General features: G+C 38.7%; 1 protein-coding gene across 8 annotated transcripts in view; it reads right to left on the bottom strand.

The window, feature by feature from the left end:
- TP53BP1 (tumor protein p53 binding protein 1) overlaps positions 1-16,369 on the bottom strand; it is a 97,387-nt gene that overhangs the window by 34,805 nt on the left and 46,213 nt on the right. For all 8 annotated transcript variants that reach the window (XR_009264189.1, XR_009264188.1, XM_058737955.1 and 5 more), the window contains one exon: positions 5,321-6,644. Coding sequence is in view for 6 of the 8 variants with exons in the window: in XM_058737955.1 (XP_058593938.1) it covers positions 5,321-6,644 (1,324 nt within the window). In the remaining 2 variants the exon portion in view is untranslated. The remainder of the gene's footprint in view (positions 1-5,320; positions 6,645-16,369) is intronic.

Raw genomic sequence — 16,369 nt, 5'->3', positions numbered from 1 at the left:
GAGGATCCCACAACCTCCTCCCTCAGGTTTGACTAACTTACAAGAGCTGCTCACAATACTCGGAGAAACACTCACTCTCACTTACCAATTTATTATAAAGGACACAGATGAACAGCCAAATGAAGCAGTACACAGGGTAAGGTCCAGAAGGGTTCTGATAGCAGGAGCTTCAGTCCCCGTGCAACTGGGATGAGATACCTAGCTCTGGCTCATTACAACTTTGGGCAGAACCTTATTAAATCTTGTTGCTCAAGCAATTTCATTGAGCTTTAATCTCCAGCCCTTCCTTCCAGCAGGAGGGTGGGTGGGCTGAAAGTTTCAACCCTCTATTCACTTGGTCTTCACAGAGAACAGCCTGGGTCCTGAGGCTATGTAGGGATTCCACCCTAAATCACTTCATTAGCATAAACTCAGAGGTGTCTGAAAGGGTTTGTTATGAATAGCAAAAGATATTCCTAGCACTTAGGAAATTACAAGGATTTTTGGAGCTCTGTGTCAGGCACTGGATGAAAACCAAGTTAATTTCTCACAATACCACACTTTTCTCTTTTCATCTTTTTCCACTCCACTTCTACCTTTTATTATCTTTCATATGAAGCACTTTGATACTTTTTTCTTCAGTCACAAAGCAACAAAAAACATCTCTTACATCTACATGTGAGAGAAAATGAATTAGTAACCTGAAGGGATGAAGAGAGAAAATGAAATAAACTTTAGAAATAAAGGGTGAGGGGCGCCTGGGTGGCTCAGTGGGCTCAGGTCATGATCTCACGGCTTGTGGGTTCGAGCCCAGCGTCCGGCTCTGTGCTGACAGCTCGGAGCCTGGAGCCTGCTTTGGATTCTGGGTCTCCCTCTCTCTCTCTGCCCCTCCCTGGCTCCCACTCTTGTCTCTCTCTCTCTCTCAAAATAAATATACATAAAAGAAAAAAAGAAATAAAGGGTGAAAAGTATATATGCTCAGCTAAAGGAACTGTAAAGAGCATGAGAAAGACTATCAGATTCGCATCTTATATGGCAAAGAATTCCACCATAGTAATAGAAAAGAGAAATGGGTCAGGTATATAAGGATTCTTTCTCTGGCAATTACTTAAAAAGCAAGTCCTTTAAGTTAATAAAGAAGAACTTAGAAGAGATACAAAAACTAAAAAGTAAAAAAGTATCTCACAAAATATCAAACATCGCAAAGATATATTTTACAGAATTTTGGTTCCTGGAACAATCACCTGCACTGCACTGCTCTCTTGACAGGAACCATCCCTCCTATTATGACTGACCAAGCAGACTTTTGAAAATCTATGTGGGGGTGCCCGGGTGGCTCAGTCGGTAAGCATCTGACTCTTGATTTCAGCTCAGGTCATGACCTCATGGTCAGTGGGATCAAGCCCCACGTGGGGCTCTGTGCTGTTGGCGTGGAGCCTACTGGGGATTCTCCCTCTCCCCCTCTCTCTCTCTCTCTGCCTCTCCTCTGCTCGTGTGCACACGCACCCTCTCTCTTTCTCTCTTCCAAAAATAAACTTAAGAAAGAAAATCTGTAAGGGTTAAATTGTAGTGTAGAGCTAATGCTTAGCTTGAAAAATAACAGCTTTGTGTTGACACTGAAGGTTAAGAGATAACAGCCTTGCTTTGCTCAGGTAAACTACGCCTCATACCCTTGTAAATTAAGCTTCACCAATTAAGGAAACAAAAGTTCAAAGAAAAGAGCATCAGAGGCAGGGTCAAGAAGATCCACTGGTTGCAACTTAGAGGCAGAAAGTCTAAAGTTCTTTGTTCTGTTCCCAGGTGATGATAAAACGATGTGATAAAAACTCTGTCCCCCGGCTGTTCGGGGCCGCACTCTTATCAAGAGTGTTGGTCCCGATAGGTCGGCCTTGCCTCTCATTGTAATAAACTTTGTTGTGACTGTCACTGGTGCCCGTAGCATTCTGTTTCAGGAGTCTGTGGATGCAACAAATCTATATATGAAATCTTTAAGTACTTCCTTTTATATCATACCATAACATGCAAATGTAATATGCAAGCATTAATTACTGAACATTATTTCCCCATAACAGGGTTTCCTTTGCACAGTACTACATAATACTCAAGAACAATTATTTGTACACCACTGACCCAGCTGCATTACTACAACCAAACAGAAAAATGAATCTACTTTTATAAGCAACACTGCACTCCTTATCTGGTCCTTCAATGATTCATTCCTGGATTATTACAACAGCCTATCAATTATTTTCTCTGCCAGAAGTCTACCCTCTTCCCCAACCCCCAATTTTTTCTGTACACCACAACCAAAGCAACATTCCTATAAAACATTAGAATATGTTAGCCTCCTGTCAAAATGCCAAGGTTTCCACTAGAAAATAAATTCCTAACTCTTTAATCAGCATTCAATTAACTAGTAGCAGCCTATATTTCTAGTCTTTAATTATTCATATTCAGAAAGCCTCTATTCAATGTCCTCCAAATGCTTTCCCATTTCTCTGCTTTTGTTCAACTCACATGAAAGACACCACTAATCAAGTTATCACCATCCTGCAAAATAATATTTCACCCTTTAATACTGGAATTTTCCACATATTTAATTCTTTCTCTGACACTTATCACACATATTGTTTAATTTATCAAATCCCTTCCTGCAATCCCAGATTATCACGGGCTATCCTATTGTTTGCCAGCATACCAACCTATGAAGAAAGCAATGAACAAAAGGAAACTTAGTATCAATCACCAAACCAGCTGAGTGGGGTGTTTGTCTTTATTACTAAGGACTTTAGGAAAGTCATTAGTCCAAAGCAATATTTAAAAAACCTTTAAAGTCAGGAAGGTGTCCCTTACTTCTAACTTTTTGTTACAATCTATATCCCATTTAATCTTCTTTTGTGCTCAAAAGAAGAACCAGTTATTTCTTACAACTGATTAAAAGCCACCTACTTAAAAATATGAGAATTTCTATACTAGATAACTTCATGCATAAACACTTTACCCTACAAGTCTGCCTCTGACATTAACATCTAATTAGGAGGATATTCATAAAGTAAGACGGTAGAGGTTAGAGCTAGAGCACAAAACATACCTAGCTTCCCTGATCATTATTAACCCATCATAGACTACCTCTTATGGATTTAATTAAAGACTTATTGAACTTGTCACAATTTTTCCTATAATCAACCTATCAAAATCATATTATATATTGAATAAGGCTTGGTTTCCAAGTACCATCTTTCTAAATTTGCTTTTTCAAATTTCAAGAGGTTTTCATAAACACATGTCTGAAGACGTCTCATGTCTCCAAGTTATCTATATATAAAGGCACTTATCAGTGATTCTCTCCTTTTCTCTCCCAACTCCCTCTCTCCTCTTCCCTGTACTGTTCGAACTTTTACAACTAAGCACGTATACTCTTTTTTAATCAATAAAGCTATTAACAAAAACAAAAGTTACCCTTCTAACTTTACTATACAGGAATCTAACGAACAAATCTGGGACTCAACCAATTCGTATCTTTCATTTTGTCTTTCCAAACTAAAGAACCATTAACTTTTTAGGCTATTCTCATTTAAATTAGTCTCTCTTAAACTTTAGCAATTAAACAACTGTACTTTAAGTACAGAATAATTTTTTCTCTTGTCTAGCAATGCTCTTCTGAATGATTTATTTTACTTCAGACTAATTTTCTAACAGTCCAACCACTGTCTTCACTGTTTTTAGTTGTTTGGCTCAAAAACTAAAATCTTGAAGCAGAAAACAACTTAATAGTATTTTCAACAATCTAGACAAAAGATTAGTAAAGTAAGTTTTTACTATCACAGTGTCTACTATAAAAAAGAGCTGGCCCGGGCAGTTAATGATGTAAGCAAGAATTCATGGAGCAAGAATTCATGTTAAAATGATACAACTAATATCCCAATGTTTTAGAAGCTTCTTTTGCATTCAAGTGCTAAGATAATTACAAAATACTCCTAAGCAACCATATTAAAACAATTTATAGGCCCAAATGCTTTCTTAGCCTAGGTCAGTAACAGTATTTAGATACAAAACAATTTTTAAAAATATTCAACAATACAAGATATTAGATCAGATAGTTCTTTGCCATAATTTGTCAGATTCATAGAAACTATATTACATAGTCTTACAGGAGTAAAAAGCATAGAGTTCAGAATCAGCAGACCTAGGTTCTAGTTCCACCTCAATTATTAACTAGCTATGACTTTAGAAAGAAGAGAACGAACCCATAACTCTTTTAACTTCCTTCCAGTTATAACAATTTCTTGTTCTAAAAACGAAAAAAAAAAAAAGAATCCTGAATATAAAACCTAATGATAGGGGCAATTTTGAAAGTAAAAAAAAAAGTACTAATAATAATCACACCTAGACAAGTATAAACTGGGACTGTTCTAGGAACATCAAAAGGTCTGATCACCTATACTAATAGCTATGAAGCTGCCCAAATACTGTTTCTCACTTCGATATACTTGGAGACTTGTTTTCTTAAATTTGTATTTTGTTTTCATTTTTCTGTTTTTAAGAGATTGTTTTGTTTTCAAATTATACTAAATCTGGGCATTCAGAAAGTATTCTCATTCTGGTCTTAGGTAAAATAGCTAAAGAACATAGACTAATTATCTTTTCTGGTTTAAGGGTTTTGTTTTTGTTTTTTAATATCTACTTATTTGGGGGAGAATGCAAACAGGGGAGGGGCAGACAGAGGGGGACAGAGGATCTGAAGCAGGCTCTGCACTGACAAACTGACAGCAGTGAGCCCGATGTGGGGCTTGAACTCACAAACCATGAGATCATGACCTGAGCCAAAGTCAGACACTCAACCGTCTGAGCCACCCAGGTGCCCCTTCAAATTTAAGGTTTAAGACGTATATATGTTGAACCAAATTTAGAAACTTTACCTAATGCCTATAAAAAGAAAAAAATAAAAAAATAACAGTACACTCATTAACAAAATTCTAAATATTTTACTATGTACGGTAATAAAAAAAAAAATCCTTTTATTTCAAGGTAACTGTCAAAATATAAAAATATGAGCAAGGTTGGGACCCAAGTAGAAAACACCAGATTGTTACAATTTCTAAATACCTAGAAAATTCATGCTGATTATTCCTGAGTTATAAAGCTGATAAACCTCGGATGATTCCACAATTACAGCTACAAAAATACATAATGCAATTTCTTTATTTCCCCAACTATGACTGGCTCTTCATAAACGTAATTCCAAGTTAATTTTCACCCCTGACATAAGCACGGTACTCTCCTACCTTCTATTCCAAATTATACTTTGATTGGAAACAGAACAATTTATAAGCACACTCACCACTAGAGCTTTCACAGAAGCTTTGTGAAGCATGGGCAGAGGCCTTCTCCAGCTGCTGGGTTTCTACGCCTGAGCCCAACTGCTTTGCATTAGCTATTTCTGAGTCTTTTGGTAATGAGTTACCAGTTTTCTCTTGAGGTTCAGCTTGCTGCATCTCCTGGTCAGGTCTCAGAGCATCATCTGCTCTCACTAAAGTCAAGGGAGGCTGTGGAGAGTGCACCTCTATAGGTTCCTTTTCGGCAGTCACTGATTTCACATCTCCTTCATATTCTGCACTCTTTTCTTCCTGGGTGTCAACTCTATTCTCAGCACATGGTTCTATTTCTGGAGCATCATCCTCCCACGACTGGGAATCTGAGCATTTCTCCACTCCCTCTAAAGGTTCAGAAGAAACATCAACTCTGGGAGATGGTTCCTTCACATCTACAATGACAACACTTGAATCCTCTGAAGTAGCTTCTTCCCAAGCCTCCTGATCCTTATGTTCCAATTCGTGGTCAAGAACTGGAATCTTCTGGGGGGAATCAATACTAATCACACTGGTTTCAACTTCCATAGCTTCCTGGCATTCTTGTTTTGGGATTTCCTTTGGAAGACACAATCCTTGGGACTGAGTTTCAGTCAGAGAAAGATGCAATGGGACACTCTCCATATTTTCTTCTTTGGGCTCTTCTCCTTGACTTTCACAAGGAGTCTCTGGGATTTCTTCCACCTCAGACCCTGAAGACCCCTCCTCTGGATGATGTTCTTTAATTTCCATAGCTTCCTCCTGATCTAAAACACTAGAGAGTGCCTCAGATCGAGTAGCTGGAGAAGGAACTGCCTGACTTCCTGAATCACAAGTGAGATCAATACAAACATCTTCTGCTACAGTCTCTTCTCTGCCTTTGCAATCAGTGGCTAAAATACTTACATCATCTCTGGTTTCTGCGTCATCCCCCTTTGTTTTATCCTTCTGATTCAGTTCTACTTGGCCATCTTGTGATGGATTCATCAGGATATTATCATTTTCAGCAGGAACAAGTTTAGAATTAAGAACTGGAGACATGGGTTCAGTATCCTCAATCTGTGTGTTCTCCCCATCTTCACCAATCCTGTGAGAACTCAAGCTCTCCACCTTCGGGGACTGACTATACTCACTTGTAGAAAGCATCAACTTACAAGAATCCCCTGTCAAAGATAGCCCAATATCCTCAGTGGAATTCTTTGGTTCAATCTCTGAAGTTTTAGAACACTCAACAGTCAAAGATGAACTGTGCAAATCTCCACCTTTCTTCCCATCATTTGATTGTTCTTCCAAACTTGGGGATGGAATGAAAATGTCCTAAGGAGGAACAAAAAGAAATAAATCATTTCTTCATAATCCTATTTCTTTTATATCTAATCCTTGAATTCATCTAAAATTTCTAAAGCAATTATTCAAGAATTATAGAACTCTAGGGCCATAATCTCAGAAATACAAAATTCCTAAGTCACCAGTCTTTTCTACAATCTAAGCCACTCATTTAATCCTTTTCCTATGAATCACTCATCTAGATAATACAATCAGAAACATTAAAGTATTAACTTATCCTTCTAAAGGTAGGAAGACACTTAAATTTAACTGTACATCACCAAGCTACTAAAATCTTGTCACATATTTGATGGGCTCTCAATCACACAGTAATCATTTAAACACATGCTTACACGGCCCACTTCATTTCTCACAAAGGAATATACACTTATTTTACTTCCCACCATCTCAAAATATGCTAGTATTCATAAAATAGAGGTTAAAATCCAAAGCTTTCAATATCATCAGTCAACAGACACCAGTACATACCAACAGGGATGGCTGAAATTAAAACGACTACATCCTGTTGGTGAGGATATCAAACAACTGTAACTCTCATACACTGCTGGTGGGAATGCAAAAGGGAAAAGAGAATGACAGTATCTTCTAAGGTTAAACATACATTACCATATGACCCAGAAATTCCACTTGTTAAGTATTTACCCAAGAGAAATAAAATCCTATGTCCGCTCCAAGATGTGGATGCAAATGCTTATAGCAGTGTTACTCATAACAGTTCAAAACAGGAAGCAACTCAAGTGTTCATCAACTAGTGAATAAACAAATTGTGGATATCTATATTATGGGATACTACTCAACAATGAAAAGGAATCGGATGTTATTACATGCAATAATATGAATGAACCTCAAAAAATGCTAAGCTAAAGAACTCAAACAAAAGACCATATACACTTCATGATCCCAACTATATGAAATTCTCAAAAAAAAAAAAAAAAAAACCCAAAAATATAGTGACAGAAGGCAAACAAGTGGTTGACTAAAATAGAATAGGGGTCAGGAGATGGGGAGGATGAATCAACTGCAAAGGATTATGAAGAAACTTCTTAGGGTGAGGAAACTGTTCTGCACTTTGATGAATGTGGTGGTGGTGGTGGTGTCTACACATTTGGACACAACAACCAAAATTCACCAAACTCCCCACTTAAGATGGCATTTTATTTTAAATACCACCTTAATATAAAAAAAGAGAAAATAACCCAAAGCTTAGATATGTTTTTATGTAAGAACTTACATTTAATGTGTTATTTTACCTGACATAAATGCTATAAAACTCTAAACTTAGATGATAAGGCATTAATTTCCTATGATTTTTAAGGGAAAGAGAAAATCAAAATTAAGTTGCCAAAAATTCTGTATACTCCGTAAATGCTGTTATTCCAATGTCTCCTGTTATCGTTTACCCTTTCAGATTATAAAAAGTCATAAATTTGGGGCGCCTGGGTGGCTCAGTCGGTTGAGTGACCGGCTCAGGTCATGATCTCACAGTATGTGAGTTCAAGCCCCGCGTCAGGCTCTGTGCTGACAGCTCGGAGCCTGGAGCCTGCTTCCGATTCTGGGTCTCCCTCTCCCTTTGCCCCTCCCCCTCTCATGCTCTGTCTCCCTCTGTCTCAGAAATAAATAAACATAAAAGAAAAATTAAAAAAAAAAAAGTCATAAATTTAAGACTGCTCATATTCTCAGGTGTGACAAAGTAAGTATAAATTGGTTCAACATTTCTAAATGGCACTAGGACAATAAACAATAGCCTTGAAACTTCATATACTCTCTCACCCAAGAATTCCAATTCTGGGAAATGATTTGATCGAAGTACACTGCTACTTACCTACAATACTGTTCAGTGCAAATGTATTATTTAGAATAGGAAACAATATAAAATACCTTATAAGAGAAGATTCACTTAAAAATTATGATACAGGGGTGCCTGGATGCCTCAGTCAGTTAAGTGTCTGACTTCAGCTCAGGTCATGATTTCATAGTCTGTGAGTTTGAGCCCTGCATCGGGCTTTGTGCTGTCATGACAGCTGAGCCCAGAGCCTGCTTCAGATTCTGTGTCTCCCTCTCTTTCTGCCCCTCCCCTGCTTGCATGCACGCTTTCTCTCTCTCTCAAGAAATAAATGTTAAATAGTAAAAATAAAATAAAAATTAGGATACAAAGTATTCCATCATGTGAGTGTTACTACATAAAATTTTAGATGAATATTAAAAGAGAAAAACATTCAGGCTATGCATTAAATAGAAGCCGTTTCTATTTTAGTAAAAAAAAAAAGTATGTGAACATATATTTTACTGTAGACTTTTTATACATTTTTCTATGATTTTCATGAATTCTTAAACACACACAAAAAGGTGAAAAGTGGCTATTTCTTTTTTTAAAAAATTTTTAAATGTTTATTTTTTTAGGCAAAGAGACCACATGAGCAGGGGAGGAGCACAGAGAGAGGGAGACACAATCTGAAGCAGGCTCCAGGCTCTAAGCTGTCAGCACAGAGCCCGACACAGGGCTCGAACTCACAAACCATGCAATCATGATCTGAGCTGAAGTTGTATGCTTAACTGAGTCACCCAGGGGCCCCAAAAGTCTATTTCTGAGACAGAATAAGTAATGATCTTATTTTCATTTATCTCTATATTAGACATCCTCTATAAGAAATTTTTATTACAAAATAAGTCATTTTACAAAAGCTCATATATAAGACACTACTAATCAACTTTTTTAACGTTTATTCATTTTTGAGAGAGACAAAATGCAAGCAGGGGAGGAGCAGAGAGAGAGGGAGACACAGAATCCAACCGATGTGGGCTTGAACTCATGACCTGAGGCAAAGTCTGAGGCTTAACTGACTGAGCCACCCAGGCGCCCCATAAACTATGAGTATCTCTTAAGTGAAATTCGCATAACATAAAATTAACCACTCCTACGGAGTAAACACTTACTTACAATGTAGTGTAACCACTACCACCTCTATCTAGTTAAAAAAATTTTCATCACTCCAAAAAGAAACCACATATCCATTAAGTAGTTGCCCCCAATTATGAATACCTTTTAAGCATTATCAGAGTAAATACTGGTATAATTTTATATTTTTACAGGATTTGTATTCAATACATGTAGAACTTCAGTCAGAATAAAATTTTAGGGGCTAAACAGCCCATCAATAAGCTACTATTTCTTTTATTTTTTTTTTATTTTTGTTTTAAGTTTATTTATTTTGAGAGAAAGCTAAAGAGCACAAGTGGTGAAGGAACAGACAGAGAGGTTAAAAGAAAATCCCAAGCAGGCTCTGCACTGTCCGCACAGAGCCCGATGCGGGGTTAAAACTCAGGAACAATGAGATTGTGACATGAGCCAAAAATCAAGAGTCAGATGCTTAACCGACTGAGCCACCCAGGCGCCCCAACAAGCTATTATTTATAAAGACTGCCTGATCCTAGCTAGCCTCTGAGTGTCTGACCCAAAATAATCCACAGTACTGAGACTCCCTGAAGACCTGGTCAGAAAAACTGAGCTAAGTGAAGAGAATCCCCTCAGGGGTCTGGATAAAGACTGACGGAGAACTGTCAGGACTATGCTCAGTGTGAGTCAATCTTTAAGTCTAGATTCATTACAGACCTAAATCCACATTATCCAGCTAATCAAAATCTGGTCTCACATATACGGAGTTTAAGAGCTATTCATATAATCATCTATAATCTGATTTTTCATTCCCAAAATTATTATGTATATCAAAACTGAGAAAACATCAAGAACTAATCCTCTCATCATCCCTTACATCCTAGTCAAGGGTCAAAACGGCTATATAATTAACAAATACATTAAAAAAGATAGGGGTGCCTGGGCAGCTCAGTCAGTTAAGCTTCCCAATCTTGATTTCAGTTCAGTTTGTGACCTCGAGGTTCATGGGATCAAGCCCTGAATCAGATCTGCACTGATACCACAGAGCCTGCTTGGGATTCTCTCTCTCTCTCTCTCTCTCTCTCTCTGCTCCTCCCCCTCATGCATGAGTATGTGCACGGACATGCACACACTCTCAAAATAACTACTAAAAAGAAAGAAAAAATACACAAAATTACCTTTATCTCAATTACCTTTTTATCAGTATTTGATAAATATTTAGATCTTACAACATCAAAATTAGACTGACTTGGACTCCAGTAACCATGGTACAGACAAAATAACAGATATGCAAAAGTTAGCCATTAAGAATAAAATGTAAGAAGTTTAATATATAGGGGCAAAAATGTATACAACTTCTAAATTATGATGGTGGATTTAATACACACACTTAACTCTTCTCCAAAACCCCACTAAGCAACAGTAAAGGAAAAAATTTTTTAAACATGATTTTTCAAGGGAAAAAAAAAAAACCAGAAGAAAAGATAACAGCAACAGAATTTTGGAAGAATGATCATCTATTTCACAGACTAGTGGAAGCTGAATTCTAAGCCAGCAGTAGAGAAAGCCAAGAAGCAACCCAAATTACACCCCAGAACCACCATGCCCAAAAAAGATTCAGGACTTGGCAGCAGCATCAGGTGAGTCTGGAAGTGGTGAGGGTGGAGCTAAAAACAGGAGGAGGACTGGTTGCAAAGCTATTTAAGAAGCAGTTCAGGGGCGCCTGGCTGGCTCAGTCAGTAGAGCATGTGACTCTTGATCTCTGGAGTCGTGATTTCGAGCCCCACGCTGGGTATAGCGATTACAAAAAATAAATAAACTAAAAAAAAAAAAAAAAAAAAAAAGGAGCAGTTCAGCTCTCAGATCCTCTCTCCCTGACCCTCCTCTACCCTGGAGTAAAACAGAGCATCCCTGAAGAAAAAGAGGAATAATTATCAGAAAGTACCATACTGAAAACAGGGAGATTAAGTGAAAATTTACCTATTGAATGGAACCTAAACCTGACTCTCAACACCCCCAGCCCTCTTCTATCAACAGACCTCTAGAACAATGGCAGCCAGCAGACAGGAAATTAGACATTTTTCTGGGGAACCTGACCAAGCCGAGATAAATCAAAATACTAATACTAGCAGACCCCCAAAATGGCCCAGCAGATCACATCACAGTGAATCCCAGAAATAAGCACCCACCACCAGTTCAGAACATCTAATGTTCAGAAGTTCTAATCAGACTGTCTTTGAGCAAACAATCAAGGATTATCAGACACTTGAAGGAACCATTCAATTCGAAAGTGAAACATCTAAGGGCGCCTGGGTGCCTCAGTCAGTTAAGCGTCTGACTTCAGCTCAGGTCATGTTCTCACGGTTTGTGGGTTTGAGCTCCACATCAGGCTCTGTGCTGACAACTCAGAGCCTGGAGCCTGCTAAGGATTCTGTGTCTCCCTCTCTCTCTCTGCCCCCTCCCCACTTGCACTCTTTCTCTCTCTCAAACATTAAAAAGAAATTTTTTTAAATGAAGCATCAAAACTAAAATCTATTTGAAGAAGCATGACTATTCCAGGGAGTAGAAAATGTCTCAAAAAAACTACAATTGGGGCGCCTGGGTGGCGCAGTCGGTTAAGCGTCCGACTTCAGCCAGGTCACGATCTCGCAGTCTGTGAGTTCGAGCCCCGCGTCAGGCTCTGGGCTGATGGCTCGGAGCCTGGAGCCTGTTTCCGATTCTGTGTCTCCCTCTCTCTCTCTGCCCCTCCCCCGTTCATGCTCTGTCTCTCTCTGTCCCAAAAATAAATTAAAAACGTTGAAAAAAAAAAAATTAAAAAAAAAAAAAAAAACTACAATTAATAGGGGCACCTGGGTGGCTCAGTTGGTTAAGCATCTGACTCTTGATTTCGGCTCAAGTCATGATTTCATGGTCATGGGATGGAACCCCACGTCCGGCTCCGCACTGAGCATGAAGCCTGCCTGGGATTCTCTCTCTCCCCACTCCCCTCTCTCTCTGCCCATCCCCACGCATGTGCTCTCTCTCTAAATAAATCAATATCTTTTTAAAAACTGTTACTAATAACCTTAGGGAGACAAGATACTATATCTATAACACAAGACAAAATATTATTTTTTTAATAAAAAGAAAGCACATTCAGAGAAAAATAGCCCAAAAGTAGAGGGGTGCCTGGCTGGCTCAGTCAGTTAAGTGTCTGACTTCAGCTCAGGTCATGATCTCACAGTTTGTGGGTTTGAGCCCTATGTCATCGGGCTCTGTGCTGACAGCTCAGAGCCTGGAGCCTGCTTCAGATCCTGTGTCTCCCTCTCTCTGCCCTCCCCAACTTATGCTCTGTCTCTGTCTCTCACAAATAAATAAAACATTTAAAAAACTTTTTTAAATAAATAAAAACCCATAAGTAGAAATAACTCAGAGAAAGGTCAAAAGAAGGCTGAACCTGGCAAATGCACTCCTAGGCATATATACAAGAGAAATAAAAACACACGTCCACATAAAAACTTGTGCGTGAATGTACACAGTAGCATTATTCACAATAAGCAAAAAATGGAAAACAACCCAGATGTCCATCGACTGATGAGTGAATGAATAAAATGTGCTATATACATAAAATGTAGTATTATTCAGAATAAGAAAGGAATAGAGTTCTGATACATGCCGCAACGTGAATGAATTGTGAAAACAGCTAAATTAAAGAAACCAATCATAAAAGACTACATAATGTATATTTCCACTTATGAAATGTCCAGAACAGGCAAACCTAGAGAGAGACAGTGATTAGTGGTTGACTAGGGCTGGAGATAGGAGAAACAGGAGTGACTGCTAAAGGGGATGGGATATTTTGAAGGGAAGAAGAGAGATGAAAATGTTCTAAAATTAGATTGTGCACTAACTGCACAACTCTGTGAATATACTAAAACCCATTGGAGGGGCACCTGGGTGGCTCAGTCGGTTAAGCATCCGACTTCAGCTCAGGTCATGATCTCGCAGTTCGTGAGTTTGAGCGCCACATTGGGCTCTGTGCTGACAACTCAGAGCCTGGAGCCTGCTTTGGATTGTGTGTCTCCATATCATTCCGTCCTTCCCCCACTCATGCCATGTCTGTCTCTCTCTCTCAAAAATAAACATTAAAAAAATTTTTTTTCATGGGAATGCAAGCTGGTGCAGCCACTCTGGAAAACAGTATGGAGATTTCTCAAAAAACTAAAAATAGGGGGCGCCTGGGTGGCTCAGTCGGTTAAGCGTCCGACTTCGGCTCAGGTCATGATCTCGTGGTCCGTGAGTTCGAGCCCCATGTCGGGCTCTGTGCTGACAGCTCAGAGCCTGGAGCCTGTTTTGGATTCTGTGTCTCCCTCTCTCTCTGCCCCTCCCCTGTTCATGCTCTGTCTCAAAAATAAATAAACGTTAAAAAAATAAAATTTTTTTTTTTAATTAAAATTAGAACTATACTACGAGCCAGCAATTGCACTACTAGGTATTTATTTATCCAAGGGATACAGGTGTGCTGTTTCAAAAGGAAACATGCACCCCAATGTTTATAGCAGCACTATCAACAATAGCCAAAGTATGGAAAGAGCCCAATGTCCATCGATGGGTGAATGGATAAAGAAGATGTGGTATAGGGGCGCCTGGGTGGCGCAGTCGGTTAAGCGTCCGACTTCAGCCAGGTCACGATCTCGCGGTCCGTGAGTTCGAGCCCCGCGTCAGGCTCTGGGCTGATGGCTCAGAGCCTGGAGCCTGTTTCCGATTCTGTGTCTCCCTCTCTCTCTGCCCCTCCCCCGTTCATGCTCTGTCTCTCTCTGTCCCAAAAATAAATTAAAAACGTTGAAAAAAAATTAAAAAAAAAAAAAAGAAGATGTGGTATATATATACAATGGAGTATTAGCAATCAAAAAGAATGAAATCTTGCCATTTGCAACTACATGGATGGAATTGGGGGTTTTACACTAAGTGAAATTACTCAGAGAAAGACAAGTATCATATGACTTCATTCATATGAGGGCTTTAAGAGACAAAACAGATGAACATAAGGGAAGGGAAACAAAAGTAATATAAAAACAGGGAGAGGGGACAAAGCATAAGAGACTCATAAATATGGAGAACAAAGGGAGGGTTAGTAGAGGGGGGATGGGAGGGGGGATGGGCTAAATGGGTAAGGGACATTAAGGGATCTACTCCTGAAATCATTGTTGCACTATATGCTAATTTGTATGTAAATTTTAAAAAATAAAAGTAAAAAAAAACCTTTTTAATAAAAAAATAAAAATAAAAGCTAAAAAAGGTGAACAATACTGTATGTGAATTATATCTCAATTATCTCAATAAGGCTATTTTTTTAAATGTTTATTTATTTTGAAAAAGAGAGAGTGTGCAAGTGACAGAGAAGGAGAGAGAGAATCCCAAGCAGGCTCTGTGCTCACAGCGCAACATGGGGCTCAATCTCACAAACCATGAGATCATGACCTGAGCTGAAATCAAGACTCAAACACTTAACCAATTAAGCCACCCAGGTGCCCCAAAAACTAGTTTTGGATTTTTTTGTTTTGGGGTTTTGTTTTTTTTTTTTTTTTTTGAGAGATAGAGAGGCTCAAGTGAGCAAGGGTGGAGACAGAGAATCCCCTGAGGGGCAGAGAGAGAGTGAAAGAGAGAAGGGGGCCTCACTAGAAACGGGACTCATGTTCACCTAAAGCAAGCTTCGAGCTCACCTGAAGAAGCAGGGCTCAAGCTCATGAATTGTGGGATCATGAATTGAGCCAAAGTCAGATGCTTAACTGACTGAGCCACCCAGTGCCCCCAAAACTACTTTTTTTTTTAAAGATAGTTGAGGAAATCCCCCAGAAAATTAAAAAGACAGAAACAACAAAACAAGAAAATTCCAAAACTAATTATTTCAACATCCAAACAATAAGTATTCTATTATAGGAAAAATTTCAAATAAGAACAACCTCCAAGGACTACAGTGAAAAGGAGGTGAGTGATGCACCAGGCACAAAAGGCAACAACACAGATTAGAAATTTGGAGTCTCCAAAAGAGGTTTCTTCAAAGAGATAAAGTTTGAGGGCCTCAAACATCTTGAGGAGATTATGACAACTGGTGGAGAGCCTAGGATTGATGGAAGAAAATTGTAGAAAGCTAAACAAATGCAACAGACAATTATCAATTCCAGAATAAAAACAAGAAGCGATGTAAACATGAAAAATAATAATATTCCACAGATTCTGCCCTGAATGGTGTTTACAATAATAGTGTTCATAATAATGCAAACTCAATCATGATTTAAACAAAATTATAATGTAACTGTACTAGGAAGATGGAGAAATAGCTAAAAAAATTTTTTTAAATTTTTTTTATTTTTATTTATTTATTTATTTTAATGTTTATTCATTTTAGAGAGAGAGAGAGAGAGAGACACAGCATGAATGGGGGAAGGTCAGAGAGACAGGAAGACACAGAATCTGAAACAGGCTCCAGGCTGTGAGCTGTCAGCACAGAGCCCGATACGGGGCTCGAACTCACGGACCGCGAGATCATGACCTGAGCCAAAGTCGGTCACCCAACCGACTGAGCCACCCAGGCGCCCCAGCTAAAAAAAATTTTTAAAGAATGCATGAAAGTATAATCATGATATGTAGAGTTACAGAGATAAATAACACAAGAAAAAGCCTTTCTACGAGGTAGGTAGTATCCAAATCTCCACATGATTTGATGAGGAAAGTGAGGCTCAGTTTTAACTCGTCACAAAGGTAATAATGGCAGCACCAGGAGTTAAGTCTAGAAGTTCTGACTCCAGAGTCGTTATTAACC

Source organism: Neofelis nebulosa, chromosome 7 (assembly GCF_028018385.1).
Source record: "Neofelis nebulosa isolate mNeoNeb1 chromosome 7, mNeoNeb1.pri, whole genome shotgun sequence".
NCBI classification, from domain to species: domain Eukaryota; kingdom Metazoa; phylum Chordata; class Mammalia; order Carnivora; family Felidae; genus Neofelis; species Neofelis nebulosa.
The sequence above is the reverse complement of the archived record's forward strand: the minus strand, read 5'-3'. Positions and strand labels throughout refer to the sequence as shown.